Raw genomic sequence first — 20,313 nt, 5'->3', positions numbered from 1 at the left:
ATGGTATGTTTTCTATATTTTCTATATTTTGTAATATATTATACATATATTACAAATACTAAAATTTCCAATTTCGGTCAACATGTCATTCTGCATTTTAGATCTATGAATAAAATGTGGGTTGTGTTTGCTTTTAAAAATGAAGATATAACTGGTTTAATGTTGTTAATGTTGTTCTTAAAGGAAACTCATAGAGTTCATAGTTCATCTGTGCCACAAACTTGGTTAAGACGGTAAGCATAAAATGCAATGCGAATACTGAACATCCTCTGTTTAAACTGACAGGTGGTTGTGGTTGTGGAGGCACTGGGGCCTAAACAACCCTAGATAAGCAGAGGAATACACTGGGCTTTTAATACCACGAAGCACAAACTCCTCCACAAAGTCAGCGTATGCTCACGTAAGAACATGTGACACCAACTAGAGCACCAGTCAGATGAGAAAAAAAAAGTATATCATTTCCTGTAGAGTGACTGACAGGAAGAAGCTGCTCAGTACAAAATGAGATCTGCTGTGGTGAACATCAGCGGAGAAACACTGAACTTTACACATAACTGTCAGCATTTAAAATTTCGAAGCATTCTAAATGGAAAATTGCTATAGATAGATTAATATGTAGATAGATATGTACTATTTTTGCCTGAGAATATGAAATATCCCACAATACTGAGATGTCTAGTTTGTGGGCTCAGCTGTTTCTGTGCGCCTTCGTGCTTCTGTACGTGTATGTTTGCATGCACCATTGTGCACAGTGTGGTTTGAAAATTTTCCAACCACAGGACTGACCCGCTGGTGTGTTTCACACCTCTCTCTGAATCCACACATGCACTTTACTCTAATGGTACTTTAGCTTGCATTAGTACAAAAAACATGTGCTCGGTTAGGCTTGCAAGTAACACAATTTTCCATTTTACTATACTATATATTTAAAGGGCGCATATTATGCAAAAGCCACTTTTACATGGTGTTTGGAAATAAATGTGTGTTTGCTGTGTGTGAACGCAACCAACCTACATAATAAAGTGATCCACTCGCTCCTAATATTTTTAATCCGCATTCTATAATTATAATATTATATTATATTTTTTTTAAATCTGCATTATCACTAGGCCTGCTGTATTGATTGTCTATACATGTAAAGTGACATCATTCAAAGTGAATCTCTATGCAAAGTGACCCTTTAACCCTTGAAACAGGCTTTATTAACCTTATTAAAATCTAAACATGAAGTATAATATAAATATTATATATATATATATATATATATATATATATTTAGGAAAATGCAAGCTATTTAAAAAGAAGGAAAAAGCTGTAACCTTAACTGTAAAAATATAAACATGAAATATAATATAAACATAACATATATGCACTTTTTTTTCAACAAATGAAGGCAATAAAAAAATTAAAATGCAGATTAATGCTAAACCAAATATCATTATGTATTTAAATCATGTATCTATTGCAATAATAGGAAATAAATAGTGTAAACAGACTCTATAGCTATCTTCACTTAGTATAAACAGTATGTCACAAAAAAATGTATTTCTGTGCTATTTTTACTAAATCTATAATTATTTGCATTTATAGTTAAGTTTATGTATTGCAATTATTAGTAGATAGATTATCTGTTTTGATTTTGATTCATTGACCATAAAGGGTATCAACCTATAGGTCCATATTGCTGAAACATGGTTAATGTTCCAGTGAAAATATTGCTTATGCTATATTCTAAACACATTATATGCCATTGTCATAAGTAAACATCATCAATATGTTTTACTATATTGTAGCTACCATGTTAAATAATACCAAAATGGTCAAAATATTTTCACATTTCAGTACCATGGACAGGGTACTTCTCTACCTCTTATCAGGACAAGCTATTGTGAACAAATCAGTAAATCTGAAACTGATATTTATTGATGCAGATATCCAACAAATGGATTTGTGAAGGTCGCCTAAAATTACTGTTTATTCGCTAAAATAATTTAACATTATAATCTTTTTTTCTAGAAACAATTATCTCCGAAATATGTAGTAAATTTCAAAATAAATTACAAACATCAATTAAAACACTTAATGTAGAATCTACTGCTATATTTTACTCTAATATCACTTTAGCAATCTTTATCAAAGCATTTTTTGTAAACAAAGAATTTTATTTTTAGTAAAATGTATAAACTTGTCATTTTTTATTATCTTGTAAGTTTTTCTCTTGGTCTTCTAGAAGTGCTGGACGTTTGCTGAAAGCTCAAAGCAGCATAATTCAAAGCATCTCTGTCTTCCTCCTAGAACAGCAATTATGATACATTCAGTAATATATACTGACTATAAAGGCAACGTAAGCGACATATGTTATAATAGCACATGAAATATTAAATTGCTTACCACTAAATGTCCAATCTGAATATTCCGTGTCCCATCTTAAAACAAAAAGAATTGGTACGTGTTACTGCACTGTCTCTGTAAGATGTGGATTTTCTTACACATCAGAGAATATTTTTTTGCAGCACTTCCTACCTTTTTGTCGCTGGATGTACAGCTGTGTGCCCAGAAATATGATCACAATTACTGATAAACAGTTTAAAGTTCCTAAAATCAGGGCAATTATACTCCAAGGTTCCTGAAAAAGCCCTTCATTTAAAATGCAAATAATTAAAAACAAATCGCAGTAAATCTGTAAGCAGACAGAAATGTTTTCAACTTAAATAGGCACCTGGAATGTCCGGTTTTCTCGCATCTCCGAACACAATCTGTCCACATGCGGCCACAGCGCAGTAGTAAATCCCAGCATCAGAGAGACCGAGGTTTGTCTTGGGCAGGCTGTAGATACATTTGTGTTCAGCAGAGTTGATATCAGAGGTCCTCTCACATCCAGCGTTCCTGTGCTCCTGAGTGAATATAACTCCCGGAGGAGATTGTCCAGATTTACGTCTGAACCAGTAGACGTTGTGTTCTCCTGCACAGCTCTCAGTGAGGACAGTGCACTGAAGAGACACTGAGTCTTCTGGATCATCTGGATCTGTCACAGCTCTCTCATGTTCAGACGGCGTGTTCAGTCCTCTTCCTAAACAGAAAATAAACCGCAACGACATGATGGTGATTTGACCAAATGCAATGTACACAGTAATATAAGTGAACGTTCTGCTTACCTTTAACAATGAGATCAGTGACGTGGCCAAATTTGAAGTTATATAAAAATGTAATACAGTAGTATGTTGCAGTGTCTGATTCCTTTGTATTTGTGATGGTCAGATTAAAAAAGGTATCATCTTTTGCTGAAAAAAAGCGATTATGTTTGTCAAATCCTTTATCAAACTCGACAGGTAAAGCTTGATACGATGAAACGATTGAAATGGGTTTCTGTCCAAGTATTTGTTTGACCCAAACAATGCTGTTTCTTGATTCTTTTGGAGAAATACAGGTGAGGTTAACAGTGTCTCCGGCTTGAACGATCTTCAGATGATTCTGAGCCACGACATCTGTATTACCTGCTCTGCCTAAACAGATAAAAAAAAAATGCAATTTATGAGAAAACTGTCAGAATTAATTGTTGTATAATTGCTTTATTATCCAGTACAGACATTAAATACTTACATTTTGAAAGGTAAAGCAAAAGGATGAAAAAATTAATAATCATTTTTAGGTTCTAAACCGGAGGTTCATTCAGAACCTCTAGGATGAATCATCTAGAAAATAGAACGACAGTAAAAAACTTCATACATAAAATACAAATAATTTATATAAAAAAAAATTCATTTATTTATTTTAGTAAAACAACTTATTTTAGATAGTTTTATCGTGTATTGTGTGGATTGTAAATATTTTTTAAACAAATGTTTTTATTGCGAGACTGCACTTCATTCGTGAATATGTGTAAAAAAAATGTCGCTTTGTAAAGCTGATTCACAAAACAGAACATAAACGAACATGCCAAACTAAACCAAATATAAATGAAAAAAAGCCTCTGTTTTAATCCTGTACTTACAGACTTCATTTAAGATCAAAGCTGGTTTTCATGAGTCTATGACAGGTTTATCGTCCTTCTCAACACAGTCCAAAAGAGAAAGAAACACAGAGACTCTCCTTTATATACTGTACCTCCCTGTACAAAAGAACTTACAAGATCCTATTGGCTGATTCACTGTAATGTTCATCCCAAGGACATGTTTACAGTCATAGTAACAGCATATTTAATGTTTTGCAACAGACAGACATATTTACATATGAATGCAAATGAAAAAATACTTGTTGGCGTGAATAAATTTATTAACACCTCAAAGTAGTTCTTGATTTAAACGTGAATTACAGTAATATTTGAGAGAGATGTTTGTTTTTAGCAGAAGACGCTGTATATGTATCCAATATAAATTCTCTAAGGTGTTATGTGAAAACTTGAATATTATTTTTTTTAACTGCTATTGGCTATGAACAGAACTGAGTTGTATGTTTTTCTTCCTTCCTGCTGTCACGCTTTGACCACATCTAGAGGTTCCTGCACCACTGTTATGCAACAACAGAAATTCATAAGAAGAAACCTTTACTTTGAACCTAAAAGGTTGTCTGCACTTCCCTTGTTAAGCATTATAACATGATGCACATAATTATCCAACTAAATGCAGTTTTTGGACCATGAGGCGGCATAATTATTAAGCAAATAATATGACGTTAAGGGACAGAAGAAATTCTATATCATTCATTATTTGGCATTATTATTCTGCCTTCTCTCAATTAATTTTTTATTAAATATATCCTATATCTGTTAGTCATATCAGGCACTCACTATTCATCTGTTTATGTAGTGGAAAAAAACACAAATGTAATTGTAAAAAAAGTTCAACAACTGGCATAATATATATATATATATATATATATATATATATATATATATATATATATATATATATATATATATATATATATATATATATATATATATATATATATATATATATATAAATAGTTGTTGAACTTACTGTACAATTGCTGTGTCAAAAACAAAAAACAAAACATGTAATGGAAAAAAACTGTAATATTCATTTCCGCTGAGCATGGTGTTTGTGGGCTGTGAACGAGTGTGGGAGGTAAGAAAAAAAGAGCAGGGTGGCTAAAAGGACTAAAAATATATAAATCACATGAGCTGCCGCATAAATAAATCATTGCTTTATTGACTCATTTATAGACACCTTTGCATATGTATTTCAGTAATTCCTCCATCTTTTCTATACTATTAAATTGCTAGTGTTTTACACTGTTGTGGAAAAGTAATTTATTTCTCTGATCCACAGCAATATTAGCAAAAAGAAAGAGCAGTAATAAAGCTAGGAATATTGTGTACTGTTCTAAAGCCATTTATTAGAGTGAAGCACTTCATATTTAGAATTAGTTTTTGTTGCTTTTTGCTGCTTCACCCTAATATATTTAGTTGTTGTTGTTAACTTTCTGTGTTCTTGTATTTTGTAGTCGGACTAAACATGCACCACACTGAGGTTTCGATGCGAACGAGAAAGGCAGAATTAAAAAAAATAAATAAATAAATATCAAATCAGGACGAGAGTATATCAGCCTGGTTCTTGCCGCTGCCGATTGCACAGCAGACCTCACAGACTATTTTGATTGTTTTACTGTTTTTTCCACCAGAGGGAGTTAACCCGCATTTGTTCCTTGTTCGTCTTTGTCCATCATACTCATCTAGTGCATGATCACCTGCGTTCACTGCGACAGTTCACTTACAGAGACATTTAAGTGTCATCACAAACGTTTGCAACATGTGTCTCTCAGGGCTGGCCACCATTTACGATGTGCTGCTGTATTTGAAAGGATCGAAGTCAACTGGCAAACACAGCTAAATGTATACAGTAAAAGTATAGCTATTTAATAGATAGAATATAAAAAGGTGCAGTTTAGAAGAAACAAAAGTATTAATTTTCGAAACATTATTTATGCAAAGAGGTAATTGCACATTACTATACCTGCGTGTGAACAGTAATATAAGTCCTAAACTTTTATGTTTGCAGGTAAAAAACCCGGTTCATAGTTTTTAAAAATTGCAGAATACAATTAGAAAACATATATAATTGTTGCACGCTGTTTATCTACAGTGTATGAAATGAAAAAAGAAAAAGAGAGAAAAGGTTATTTTGAACACAGATCTACATGGGCATAGGTCAAAGGTCAACGTTAGCTATTAGTTTAATTATTCGTACATGGAAAAAAGCACTTGCTTATGTTACACTTTAAATACATGGGCAGTTTATTATAGGCTTGATCATCTCTTTGTCAACAAGCATGTCATCAAGTTCTAGATAGATTTGCTATTTAATGCAGTCATGCTTTTAAATTACAAATGCTGTGTGAATCAAGAATGGTTTTTCAGTACCACGGACAGTGATTTAACACAATTTCAAAATCTTGTTAACGTGGTTTAATGTCGTTTACACAATAGCTTCTAAATTTTGACTACTATTACATAAAAATGTATATGCCAATATATGGCACACGAGTGTGTATATTTATGTACACAGTTCATATACAGAAATTCAGATAATGGTTAAACATGCAATAAAAACATACACTGGTACAATACCCTGAATGCATGGGTTTATGAAACTTAACACAGGTGAAACTTAACACAGGTAACACAATTTACCTAGGAGTGGTACAAAAAGGAAAAGCACACAATTGTCGGCTTGAAGTATATATTATGCATACATACATAAATATATGCAGATACATAAAACAAATGAACATCAACATATTTTAATTAAATACAGTATTGCATACAAGTTTATGGATTTATTAATTAATAAATAATAATGATGAATTTAATTGAGTATTTACACACGAAATAGCTCACAGCTTGTTTAAGCTGGTCATCATTGATTCTGACAACATTGTAGGGCTATTTTTTAATTGCAAGTGCATTTATTGATAACTCACTGCTGCATATACTGGATTGTCTTGTAATTTTCTTTCTCTGGGTCTTCTAGAGGTCGATGGCTTTTGTGGAAGGCTCAAAGCTGCATAATTCAAAGCATCCGTTTCTTCAGCCTGACAAAGAACAGCAATTATGAAACATTCAATCTGCGTAAGTACGTGTAATTGTAATATTTCGATCTAATTTATCGAACAGATATTTGTACTGCAAGAAAAAAAATGCGTTTAGCTTACCATGAACTGACCCTGCTGATTGTTATGCATTTCATCTGAAAGGAACGATATGAGTTTGCACATATTATAGTTTCACTGATATTGAACACTGTATTAAAACGTGAAATAATGCATACCTTTTTGCTGGTACTTATACAACTGTACACCCATAATGATAATCACAATCACAGATAAAGTTCCTATAATGAATGCGGCTGTAGTCCAGTGCGTCTGGAAGCATTTGTCTGTAGTAATACAAATAGACAAAATGTATTTAAAAAATATATCAGAGCCATCTCAGGATATTATTTCCATTGAAATTGAAATATGTACCTGGCGACACTGAGTCTTCTGGATGATCTGGATCTGTCACAGCTCTCTCATGCTCAGACATGTTTAGTTGTGCATCTAAAAAGAAAACATAAATATTATTCAGTTATTTATTTAAACTGAATATGGAACAATAAAGCTTGTGATTATTCCTCTTACCTTTCACAATTAGATCGGTTCCGTCTCCATATGTAAATTCAAAAAAATGTTTAACGCAATAGTATGTCGCGGTGTCCGATTCTTCAGTGTTTGTGATGCTCAAATTAAAACTGCTACCATCTTGTAAAATATAAAAGCGTCCGTGTTGGTCAAAGTCATTTTCAAATTTGCCTGGTAGACCTTGATATGTTGAAGCAACTGAAAGGGGCATCTGTCCAACTCTTTGTTTGACCCAAACAGCACTGGCTCTTGCCGCATTTGGAAAAATACAGGAAAAGTTAACACTGTCTCCAGGTTGAACAATTGTCTGATGATTCTGAGCCACAACGCCTGCATGTTCTGAGCTGCCTGAAAGAAATCAGAGTAATAGGAACAGGTGAGAGTATAAGTAAAAGTAAACATAAAAATTTAGTATAACAAAATGTAGTTACTTACACTTTGAAATGTTAAGGATTATGATGAAAAACTTTAGCATTTTGTAGAGGTGGCAACAAAGAGGCTGAAATCTCTACCATGAGGAAAAAAAAATGAGTGCACACATATCCAGATGTATAAATAATAATAATAATAATAATAAACAATATACTTTCAGGACACTGTTACCACTGTTCCCTTCAAAACATCAATTATGCGATCCATTAGTTAAGCAGCTTCACTAAAACGTTATTCTAGCGAACCACTTTCCTCTATAACAAACAGAACTGTTTTAAAACTGCATACTTACAGGCATCATTAAGGACTGGATCGTGCCATATAAAACATCAGACATGTTTCGTGTCCCTCCTTGATAGTGAGACTGAAAGAGACAACACAAAGAGGTTTGCCTTTATATAGGCCCACACTTCCCTATGCTAAAGAACAGCAACTTTACCTGATTCTAAGCATGTGTGCGCACAGTACATAAGCACCTAAAGACATACATAAATACAATATAAACAAAAGATGTAGTAGTTAATGACCCTAGAAATTTTCCACTGAATTCAGAAAACACATACAAAATAGAAACAAGGCAATCAAATTAATTTCTTATTCTTATTATATTATTTTTCTTAATTTCTTATTCTTATTTATCAGTATTTATCAGAGATAATTTACATTTATCGTCACTTCTATGTATGTGGATCACATGGTCCTTTCTGAAATAAATTAATGCTAAATATAGTCACTTTTTCACTTTGAATAGCAACCTTCTGTGAAGAGAAGCAATGCTAGCAGAAAAGAAAAGAAGTAACACCCGTTTGATGGAAAGACCTGTGAAAATGGTCTCTTGAAAATAGGTCTTGGGTGAAAAGATTAGATATGATCAAAGAGTTGGAAGTGATGTGGTTGGAAAGATTGCTTATTGGTGCAGACTATTTTTTTAAATGCACAATGTATGTTGTTCTGGTAAAGCTCACCTCAACAACTTTAAAAGGTACCAATGGCAGGCAGCAAAACATGCTCACAGTAGTTTGATCACTGATGGTCAAACATAATGAATGTTGTTTAAAAAAAAACAAAAACATTTGGATGATGGGAATGTCAAAGACTGTGATATAATATTTTTTTAAAACGTAAGAATAAAGATTTAAAGACCCTAATTTTTCACTTAAAGCACTTTAAGCCCAGATAACATGAAAAAGTCATGACCACATCAGAGGTCTCTGCTAACTGATTGAACTTTCTGAAATCAACAGACCATCTGAGCCACATGTTCACCACAAACGTCCACAAGTGCTTGCAACATCACAAAAATAATGTTATAAAAGAAATATCATACCAAAACGCTTGCGTTGACTGATGGGGACTGTGGTAACAAGTATTACCTCAAATCACACAGTCATGCTTAAATAGAATTAGCATTTGTCTATATAAGGAGAAGATACTAAACAGAGTTCCAGTCAGAGGCCGCAGTGTATGACAGCATTTCCTGTAGAGTGACTTGCAGGAAGAAGCTGCTCAGTACTGCCCGAGAACTTCTGGGGTGAACATCAGCGGAGGAACAACTTCTTCACAGACATCATTTTAGTGTCATGTTTTATAATGTGTCAAAATCATACACTTGCCAATTAATTTATTTTTTTTTTTTGAAAGTTCCTAAAGGAGCTTAAATTATTTTGTACATTTTAATCATACAGAAAAGAGCAATATATTAATTTGTATACACATATAATAACAACAAACATTTTAAAAAGTAAAACAAACATGTACCACGTCTGCCAACTTGGTCGGTGTGATCTTTATTTAGAAATGTCTTATTAATGAACTGAATAATTAACTGAAACTAAGCGAATTGTATCAATATAAGACATTTTATCTAGACAACAAATAGTTTTATTTATGTAATCCACCTGTAAAAAACCCCATATATATATATATATATATATATATATATATATATATATATATATATATATATATATATATATATATATGTATGTATATATGTATGTGTGTGTGTGTGTGTGTATATATATATATATAATGTATGTATATGTATATATGTATAAGTATATACACACACACACACACACACACATAGAGAGACACAACCTGTGTAAGTTTTAAATAAGAACATAAGAGTGTTTGTTTGCACCTCTGCACACATTTGCATTTGCAGTCTGATCATTTTCCAACCACAGGACTGACCCACTGCTGTGTTCTCACACCTTTCTCTGAACCAAAACCACACACGCACCATTCTCCGACTTAAAAAAACATACTTGTCTCATTACAGCAGTCAAAAATAACCCTTCCATGTGTACGTTTAACGTTTAGCAGAAACCGTAAAATCGGTTCTTGACAGTGCCATGAAACCGAAAGGTCAATACCTCAACAATACTTATCAGAATCAACTTTTACAACTTATAGCTGAGGCTGGGCCTGCTGGTGCATTTGAGAATGTGTGGCTCTTATACTGCAACATTCTTCAGATACACATAATAAACCCGGGCAAGTCAAAAGTTCATTTAAATAAGAGATATGCTTGCTATGTTTAATCTACAAAATATATCTGAAAAAATGAACGCTTCCGTGCCATTTAGCTTCAAGTAACTGGCTCAGAATAAACTGAATGTTCCTGAGACAAAAATACAGTGACAGTCAATGAACTATTCTATAAATGGACTATATAGTTGGACTGGAAGTACATAAGTGAAATAAATATGGGCATAATTATGATCACAAACTTTATTTGAAGCTACAAAAATGTGGAAAACAATTACAATCACATTAATGTATGTCACACATTCAAAGATTTAGAAACGTGTAAGGATTTTGCCCTTTTATATAAATGTCGCAAAAAATGGCAGTGAGCTTCGAGCCTTCCCATTTGCAATAACACGCATTTGACCAGCAGATGTCTTCAGCGTGCATGCTTCCTAACACTGTGCAAAGTAAATTATTTTAAAAGATTTTTAAAAATAGGCAATTATTGGAATCAGTAATAAGCATGAGGCTAACGGCGCATTGAGCAACTTATTAAAAATACAATTTATTTAATGTTAAAGTATCCTACAAACACATTACATTATTAACACATTCATGTACTTGTTAAAATATCCTGCAGTTGTACTTTTAGCATACTAAAGTGGTACGCTGTTTAATTGGAAAAACTAATTTTATACTGCATTTAAAGACTGATATTATCATACAATCCTCATTGAGGTATAACTTAATATTAAGAAAAGTGCATTGTGCCAAGTAAAGTTTAATTTTCGTATTCGTAAGTCTCTAGTTATCTGTTAGTAAGTATGTATATTTGATAAATACATTCCATTCCTAAAATAAATATGTTTCTGCAAATATATTCCTTTTTATTATGGTCTGTCGGTATATCTCAATTATAACAAGAGATAATTCTGTCAATTTAATAATGATTAAGTGTTTTCCTCAAGAGGCAGACGCATTTTCTTGCAAAGAGAGAAGGGTTTTTCGTGTGTTTGGTCGAGTCGCAAGTTCTGTTGTGAGGTCGAATATCTGGGGAACGAACGTCTGTAGGATTTTTTTCCCCCCTTTCTCTCTCTTAATAGACCTGTCTATACTAATTGATGTGTGGCTTTTCACTGTGTAGGTGTTAAATTAGCATCATGCTGTTAATTTTATGTATCATAATTGCCTAGGAATAGAAATGACATTAATCAGTTCACACAGGCCGGACTCTTCTATTTCTCGGCTTCTTCCTTTTCCATCCAGAAGTGGTGGTTTACTTTACTGCCACTCATGCGAAGTTATTTCCTGGTCGTGTTGGATGAAGTAAAACTCTCTCTGCACTGAAACCAAAAAGTATAGTTTTAGGTCAAATCTTCCTCCAAAGACCAGGTCAGCTCTAAGGAAGGTCTAAGTGTGCCTCTAATAAATTATTGTTGATACTTTATTTTGGGATGTTATTCAGTAATTATAGCATTTATATAAAAATTGCTCAATTAAACCATACAACACTGAAATTATATTAGAAGTCATACTGTAGTCCCTAAGTGTATCAGATTGCCGGCTGACATTATTTAGGTGTGTTTTTCTCATGTCTTCAGCATACCGGTCTGTAAAGAGACTATTAAGATTATGTCTATTAAGAAAATTTTGTTCTGCCCCCTTTTTTAAAGCAACCAGTCAAATTCAAAAGCGCGACCGTTTGATCTTTGACCACTGCTGTGTATAAAAGAGGAAGCAGCCTTAAATGAGACATGCTACTACTTTCATCGCAACCAGCGCCATTTAGTTTTATTAAATACGTGTTTCAATTTTACTGCATGATACTAATCTGAACTTAATATGTGTATTTGATCTGTTTTACTTCTGTAAGCCTCAAGAATTATTAGAGGACTGTAATAGCGACTTACCATCTTTCTATTAAGGTTGTAAGTAATCCTTAAAACCTGTATTATATGATGACGATATTTGCCAAATTAATGATAGCAAAGCTATACCTGTATTTTTATTGTTACTATATTGCATTATTCTCAATATTAACACAATTTATTTATTTTTTTCTCCTCTATTAGATTTGGATATTAAGAAGGTTAGTATGTTTAAATAATCTAAAAAAGTCATTCATTTAAACACATTTGCATGCTTCGGACATCTTTACAAATATTTATTTTTTCTTTTAGATTAAGTACAGGTTCTACAAAATGAAGTTCAGAGTTTTGTCTACCCTTTGTCTCCTTGTATTTGCAAGTATGTTTACATTTGTGTTTTAACTGAGCATTTTATTTCATATTTCTGGTTGTTACTTTGTCACATTTTTGTTCATAGATGGATCATGGGAGAGTGGTGTTTTTATTCACCAGGATCCTTTGCTAGCTGCTGAACTTGGAAGCAGTGTGATTATATTCTGCTCTCACTCAGACGACTATGTAAATGTTGTTTCATGGTATAAACATTCTGTTGGGAAGAAACCACTTCTCGTAGCTTATTCAGAACACGGCTCTTCAAGCGTTACATATGAAAGTGGCTTTAACGAGAAAAATCACCCTATCAGTCCTGGGACTGACTCCTTTAATTTGAGCATCATAAACTTGAAAGAATATGATTTTGCAACCTACTATTGTGCTGTGAGTTTCCTGAACGTTATGACATTTGGAGAAGGCACGATTCTTCTACGTAAAGGTGAGTTTATGACAATATTTGAACTGCACATATGCGTGTGTTGTTTTAAAGCATTCACAGAATGTTATATCACTTTCAGAGACTGATGGACCTAGAAGGACCACGGTTCTCCAGCGGCCGGTTTCTGACAGACTTCATCTAGGAGATTCAGTGACTCTTCAGTGTTCGGTCGTCAGTCAGATCTGTGCAGGAGAGTACAGCGTCTACTGGTTCAGACGTTCACCAGGACATTCTGATCCAGGAATCATTTACACTCATGATAACAGGAGTGATCGGTGTACGGAGAGATCAGAGACCCAGAGCTGTGTCTACAGTCTCTCTCAGGCTGATCTCACACCGTCTGATGCTGGAATTTATTACTGTGCTGTTGCCACATGTGGAAAGATACACTTGGGGAACGGAACCAAGTTAATTATTGAAGGTACAGATATGTTTGATTTTGATACAGAATATATAGTTGACAATTTGACTTATTTCTTATATGTTTTGTTACTATTACAGCACCTTTCAATTTTTGGAATCCAGTTGTTGTGACCTTTTGCACAATAACCATAATATCCATTATTTTGAACATATTTCTAGTGAGACTGATTGACAAGTATTGCAAAAAAGGTACAGTAAATATATTAACGTGCTTATGCCTTCATAATTCTGCTGATAGTGTTTTAAAAGATCTGCATTAGATATATGCTTGTGCTTTTTAGTCTGTACTGTATATCAACTTTTTTTTAGCTTCATCGTAACATATTTTTAAATAATATTTTTAACCAAAAATTGTTTTCTTTTCTTCTTTTTATTAAGATGCCTCGATTTATCCAAGAAATCAGTGGAAGCAGGTAAATTTTTTTTTTTTTTGAAAAATGTGTGTAAATTTGCTAAATTGTGTGGCATGTCTTGCTCAAAATTGGACTTTAAATAAATAAAAAAAATTCATTTGGCAACCCAGTGCCCCCATTATTTAATGATAAATTAATTAAATGGACGCTAAATATAATAAATTATAATTATAAAGCATTTTACATTCATCTACACCATTTATCTACTGGCATATAGCAACAGTCAGCCAAAAATTATAATATAATATTATTAAAATTTAGCATTATAAGATAACAAAAATTATAAGATAACAAAACTACTACAAATTCTACTACTAATAACAATACAAAATGCACTAAGGATTAATGAACTGCTGGGTTAATAAATATTAATAATTAATATTATAATAATATTAAGCCAATGTTGCTACTAGAGAAACCGGCAGTTGTTAAAAGCTGAAGAATTTTAAATGAATTCTGTTATTTTGACAGGAAAATACAACAAAGAATATCATTTGCATGTAGCATGTCAAGTCTGCATGTTATGAAAGACCCTTTTGCTCCGTATCTTTGCGTCCGTGAGACAAACCCTGATAGCACACGTACATCTAGGAGATGTCTATGTGACGTCTTCATTTACATCTGCAAGACGTATTATTTAGGTTGTTTGCATATCTGCAATATGTCTATCTCCTTTTAGATGTCAAAAAGGCGTCTATTAGATGTCTTTAAGATGTTTATGATTTAGAATGTAAAAATGACATCTGTAGACAGCAGATGCTTTCCAGATCAAGAGATCTTTGACAGACATCTTGCAGATGGACGTGTATTATCTGGGAAACAACTGCGACCCATGTGCCACCGAGTTGGTGATATCATAATCATAGTAACGCCACATTTTATTCTCAGTAACGGTAACAGAGTTGTCATGGAAACTTTTCAGTGCTTTGATACAATCTGTGTTGTTAAAAGCACTATATAAATAAAAGTGATTGATTTAAACAGTATTTTTTCATGCAGTTGTGACTTCGTATCTCACAATTCTGTATCATGTATCATGGGCTATGACATAAATTAAGACTTCAGTAACTGTTAATGATTTTTTGTTTAATTAATGTTGAATCAATGTTGTAAGTGACTGAACACAAGTACAGCAGATATGTAGCATAGTACATAATTATGATTTTATTTACCATTTTTGTCTTTTTTTATTTCCCACTTTTGCCTGGGCAGACCGTGGATATTGATACCTTAAACCAAGAGGAGACAAGAGTCATTTATACCCAGCTCATCATGAGCTAATTTATTAAGACAGCAGCCCTCCAGGAGGATTGGACAAACCTGACCTACTCAATGGGGAAAAAATGTTCCCACAAAAATCTAAAAGCTTTGTCCTTTTGGGGCTGTGTTTTGGTCCCCATGAGGAGAAGAGCTTATAAATGCTCTTCTAATGAGTTTGAAATGCCAAATGTTTTGTGTAAGGAGATAGAAAATACATGTGTGTTTGATTTTGTTGCTGAAGATTTGGTAAGCTTACTTGTTTCCGTAAATATTTTTGAGGTGTTAAAATGAGAGTTCTAATTATTTTTTCACCAAAAATTCTCAATAAAATAAGCAATATCCGTTAATAATTCATAGTTTCACCTATTTGAGTTTAGGATCATTTTATATCTTATTGTGATTGCGACAATCATGTCATTATCTATGTTGACGAGTCGATCATAATAAAGATTTAAGAACCGCACTTATGCTGGAGGGGTGTATTTTTTAACTGCCTTTTTAAAGATCTGAATAACTTGTGATCATTGGGTTACACAATAGGATTCTGTATTTTGTTCGGTATAAATGGTTTATTTCCTGGAGGTTAAGATCTTGTTTTGGTGTGGGTATTCAATGGAAATTAAAGAGTCACTGTGAATCACTGGCAACTGAACAGGCCCTAACTGAGCCTGGTTCCTCCCAAGGTTTTTTTCCTCCATTCTGTATGGATGGGGTTTTGGTTCCTTGCCATTGTCGTCTCTGGCTTGCTTAGTTGGGGCACTTAATTTCTAGAGATTTGATAACAGAGACCCTCTCTGCATTTAATAACAAATTATTTAATCTCGTCATTATACACCTCTATTATTGTATTCTCCTGTTTGATACTGTTTAGTGCTTTGATACAACCTGTATTGTTAAAAGCGCTATATAAATTAAAATGATTGATCATTTGTACATTTATTTATTTCAAACTCATTTCCAAACCGACCCATTTAAGTCAACTGGGCAAACTGATACAATTTAGCATTCCAGATAAGGGTGGGAAGTTCGTTCCATCAGCCAGGAAAGGTAAATGAAATGTTGATTTTGAGGATTTTCTGTGAAGGCACCACTAGGCGTCGCTCACTGTCAGATCTCAGACTTCTGGAGGGGATGCAGATGTAGGGGATGTTCTCATCAGCGAGTAGACACATGAGGACGCTGAGCCTGTGGCTGTTCTGTATGCGAGCATCAGTGTTTTAAAACCGGTAACAGGGAGCTAAAGAGTGTGAGGTGTGACATTAGCTCTTTTGGACTCGTTAAAGAGCAGTCGTGTTGCTGCATTCTGATTAATTTCTAACAGCACATTCTCATTCCCAAGTCGTCACATATTACCGCTTGGTCAGGACCCTTTGGAGTCACTTTTTAAGTTCATTGTTTGTTTTCAGTTGTTTGTCTTAATTTAATGATTTGCGTATGTTTGTAAAAACTGTATACATTTTATACAAATGTATACTTTCACTGAAGCACCGCTAACTTAAACCTACCCACTTCAGAACAATATAAAACACACACAGGCAAATATAATAAACTGTTATAATAATAACAAACTGACCATAAGCAGTATTAAAGCATTGCAAACAATGTTGCATTCCAAGTTTTTCTGAAGCAATACAATGAAGAATGAAGAAGTTACGTGTTCATAATAATGTAATATAAATAAAACTATTGTGACTGTTTGCAATGAAAAATCACACCCCAACATATATGCAATACTTGCAATATCATGACCCAATATATAATCAAAAAAAAGTCCCAGTATCTCACGTTGGCATATTAACACCATTGGTTTCTTTTTTAAAGCAATGGAGGACCTGCATGCCAAAAAATGGTACCCAGTGCATCAAAAAGTGATGCCAAGGGGTCCTATGGACCAAGCAGCAATATGTGCCGAGTATGGAGTGAGAATGTGTTGTTTGTAAAGGTTTGATTGTGCATGATGGAAGTCCAGCTAGAAGAGAATTGGAGTAGTCCAGTCTAGTAATAAGGGTCTGATCGAGAAGCAGCATGCCTCATTAGGAAGGGCCTGTTCAGCAGATAGATCCAAGAGAATGAGAACTGATGATTTGGGATCAACTTCTGCAATCCACAAGGCTTCAGTGATTGAAAGTAGTACTGAATGTCCTTATCTCATACCTTATAGGTTAACATCCAGCAGGCCGTTCTTTGAGAAAAAAAAAGAAAAGAATATCTGTCTGAAAACATCTTGTTTCTCTATGAATGGAAGGAGAGAGACAGGTCTTTTTGTTATTATTATATATTTGGTATTTGACAAGCATAATGCAAAAAATGAGAGGAAAAAAATACTTAACATGCTAAATGTTAAAAAGATACGTTGATTATTTAATTCTTTAAAAAACGATTTATTCTGTATAGAGAGATACATTAAAACGGCAGTACAATATAAAGACATATATTACAGTAAATCTATTAATTCATTATGACAACTGTAATTTTGTCTCATGACTTTGGAGCCCCATACATTTAATGGAATTAATTAGCATAAATAAATCACTGTCATATTACAGTGGATAACTTGCATTTGTTGTTGCTGCAAGCAAACAGCTTTTTCCACATTATTTTGAAATGATATTTCTTGTTAAAACACTTTCATACAGTTACTTGACAAGTTGGATTTTGTTCCCCAGATATTCATTACATATTACATTTATTCAATGTGCTAAAGAAGTATTTTAATATAGAGGAAATAATTTTTGTTGTTAATAATAGAGTGTTTGCTCACCATCTCTGCTAGGGAGTATCCGCATATGTAAAGGAAATTATGATCTGCCCCTTTGTTTAAAACGACCAGTCAAACTTCAGCATGTCAGTGTTTGATCTTTGAACACTGCCCTATATAAAAGAGGAAGCTACCTAAAATGAGACATACTACTAAATGGACACCATTTAGTTCTCTCAAATGCATATTTGCATTTTATGACATTTTATGTTATGAATATACTGCATTTCTGTGCATCAGTAGTTATTACAGGACTAATATCAAATTCACATCTGTATCGTAAGATTGTAAGTAATCTCTTTAAACATTCAAGATATTTACCAAATGAATAACAGCAAAACATTTTGTGTGTGTGTGTGTTCTTTGTGTTCTTTTATTAACAAAATAAGTATGGATGTTTGGATGTTAACAGTGTCAGTGTGTTTCTATTCCGACATTTAAACACATTTTCGTATTCCGGACTTCTTTATTCATTTCTCTTTTAGATTAAGTACAGGTGCTACAAAATGAAGTTCAGAGTTTTGTCTACCTTCTTTCTCCTCATATTTGCGAGTATGTTTAAAATTGTATTTTAATTGTCCATTTTGTTAATTGTTTGTTTGTTACCGTATTGCTGTTTGTTTTTTTGTTTTTTTTGTTCATAGATGGATCATGGGAAAGTGGTGTTTTTATTCACCAGGATCCTTTGCTAGCTGCTGAACTTGGAAGCAGTGTGATTATAGTCTGCTCTCACTCAGACGACTATGTAAATGTTGTTTCATGGTATAAACATTCTGTTGGGAAGAAACCACTTCTCGTAGCTTATTCAGAACACGGCTCTTCAAGCGTTACATATGAAAGTGGCTTTAACGAGAAAAATCACCCTATCAGTCCTGGGACTGACTCCTTTAATTTGACCATCATAAACTTGAAAGAATATGACTTTGCAACCTACTATTGTGCTGTGAGTTTCCTGAACGTTATGACATTTGGAGAAGGCACGATTCTTCTACGTAAAGGTGAGTTTAAGACCATATTTGAACTGGACATATGTGTGTGCTGTTTTAAAGCATTCACAGAATGTTATATCACTTTCAGAGAGTGACGGACCTAGAAGGACCACGGTTCTCCAGCGGCCGGTTTCTGACAGACTTCATCCAGGAGATTCAGTGACTCTTCAGTGTTCGGTCGTCAGTCAGATCTGTGCAGGAGAGTACAGCGTCTACTGGTTCAGACGTTCACCAGGACATTCTGATCCAGGAATCATTTACACTCATGATAACAGGAGTGATCGGTGTACGGAGAGATCAGAGACCCAGAGCTGTGTCTACAGTCTCTCTCAGGCTGATCTCACACCGTCTGATGCTGGAATTTATTACTGTGCTGTTGCCACATGTGGAAAGATACACTTGGGGAACGGAACCAAGTTAATTATTGAAGGTACAGATATGTTTGATTTTGATACAGAGTATATAGTTGACTTATTTGACTTTATTTCTTATATGTTTTGTTACTATTACAGCACCTTTCAATTTTTGGAATCCAGTTGTTTTGACCCTCTGCACAATAACCATAATATCCATTATCGTGAATATATTTATGGTGAGACGGATTTACAAAAATCACAAAAAAGGTACAGTAAATATATATGCATAAACTTAAAATAGGTAAAACGTAATATAACGTAATAAAAACGTGATAAAAAGTAAATCTGATAATTGTGATTAAAATATACGTATTATTTTTTTCATTATCATCTAAAGAAACTTCAAAACAACCCAGAAATCAACGGACTCAGGTAATCCAACTTGTACTGCACAGGAAAGAATTCTGATGTTTTATTTTGGCAGATTAGCCTACATAAATGCTCACAACTCACAGGGATGGTCAATTTTAGGAAAAAAAATGATCTGTGGGTAAATGTCAAAATCTAGCAACTATATTAAAGTTTGACTTTAAGTTTTTTTTAAACCATTTCCTATTTACATGTGGTTTCTGTAGGCTATAGTACTGTTATACCAGTTCATAAAATGTGTGATTTTCCATTATGTAGTCATGTGCGTGTGTGTGTGTGTGTGTGTGTGTGTGTGTGTCTGCTTTCCTCTGCAGGAAACAGATGCCTTAAATTACATAGCCCTGAGTTTTCCCAAAAGGCATACAACGTCAAAAACCTCTTCAGAGAAAACCAGTCAAGAACAAACTATCTATTCACAGATCACAAATCAACAGTTCAGATAATTGATAAATCTAATT

The 20,313-nt window shown here is 33.6% G+C and overlaps 3 protein-coding genes across 7 annotated transcripts in view; 1 reads left to right on the top strand and 2 right to left on the bottom strand.

The window, feature by feature from the left end:
- Nucleotides 1-1,957: 1,957 nt before the first annotated feature.
- On the bottom strand, nucleotides 1,958-4,059 carry nitr2b (novel immune-type receptor 2b). Of its 2 annotated transcripts, none has more exons than XM_043244066.1 (7): nucleotides 3,992-4,059; nucleotides 3,601-3,692; nucleotides 3,156-3,503; nucleotides 2,720-3,070; nucleotides 2,524-2,637; nucleotides 2,392-2,426; nucleotides 1,958-2,291 (listed from the first exon to the last, which is right to left on the bottom strand). In XM_043244066.1, exons 2-7 carry the CDS (start codon nucleotides 3,641-3,643, stop codon nucleotides 2,199-2,201), a joined length of 984 nt encoding a protein of 327 aa, XP_043100001.1. In that variant the 5' UTR covers nucleotides 3,644-3,692; nucleotides 3,992-4,059; the 3' UTR covers nucleotides 1,958-2,198. The 2 variants fall into 2 exon arrangements, with proteins under 2 accessions (XP_043100001.1, XP_043100002.1); XM_043244067.1 differs by having other exon boundaries at nucleotides 2,524-2,626.
- A 2,353-nt stretch (nucleotides 4,060-6,412) lies between these two features.
- LOC122348525 lies at nucleotides 6,413-8,461 on the bottom strand. The gene is made up of 7 exons (XM_043244068.1): nucleotides 8,366-8,461; nucleotides 8,077-8,149; nucleotides 7,642-7,989; nucleotides 7,486-7,560; nucleotides 7,290-7,397; nucleotides 7,174-7,208; nucleotides 6,413-7,053 (listed from the first exon to the last, which is right to left on the bottom strand). Exons 1-7 carry the CDS (start codon nucleotides 8,408-8,410, stop codon nucleotides 6,928-6,930), a joined length of 810 nt encoding a protein of 269 aa, XP_043100003.1. The 5' UTR covers nucleotides 8,411-8,461; the 3' UTR covers nucleotides 6,413-6,927.
- Nucleotides 8,462-12,334: 3,873 nt separating this feature from the next.
- Nucleotides 12,335-20,313, top strand: part of LOC122348519 (immunoglobulin kappa light chain-like) — an 8,005-nt gene continuing 26 nt past the window's right edge. The window contains exons 1-8 of one of the 4 annotated variants that reach the window (XM_043244056.1): nucleotides 12,335-12,476; nucleotides 12,621-12,637; nucleotides 12,729-12,795; nucleotides 18,726-19,079; nucleotides 19,159-19,500; nucleotides 19,583-19,693; nucleotides 19,824-19,858; nucleotides 20,170-20,313. The exon at nucleotides 20,170-20,313 is cut by the window's right edge and continues 26 nt beyond it. In XM_043244056.1, coding sequence (XP_043099991.1) covers nucleotides 12,750-12,795; nucleotides 18,726-19,079; nucleotides 19,159-19,500; nucleotides 19,583-19,693; nucleotides 19,824-19,858; nucleotides 20,170-20,298 — 1,017 coding nt within the window. In that variant the 5' untranslated portion in view covers nucleotides 12,335-12,476; nucleotides 12,621-12,637; nucleotides 12,729-12,749 and the 3' untranslated portion in view covers nucleotides 20,299-20,313. Of the gene's footprint in view, nucleotides 12,477-12,620; nucleotides 12,638-12,728; nucleotides 12,796-12,873; nucleotides 13,228-13,306; nucleotides 13,649-13,728; nucleotides 13,840-14,028; nucleotides 14,064-15,275; nucleotides 15,780-18,252; nucleotides 18,369-18,529; nucleotides 18,634-18,725; nucleotides 19,080-19,158; nucleotides 19,501-19,582; nucleotides 19,694-19,823; nucleotides 19,859-20,169 lie in introns of those variants that run through there. The other 3 variants (XM_043244058.1, XM_043244054.1, XM_043244057.1) reach the window with 3 other exon arrangements.

This window comes from Puntigrus tetrazona, chromosome 7, assembly GCF_018831695.1.
Source record: "Puntigrus tetrazona isolate hp1 chromosome 7, ASM1883169v1, whole genome shotgun sequence".
NCBI lineage: Eukaryota > Metazoa > Chordata > Actinopteri > Cypriniformes > Cyprinidae > Puntigrus > Puntigrus tetrazona.
The sequence above is the reverse complement of the archived record's forward strand: the minus strand, read 5'-3'. Positions and strand labels throughout refer to the sequence as shown.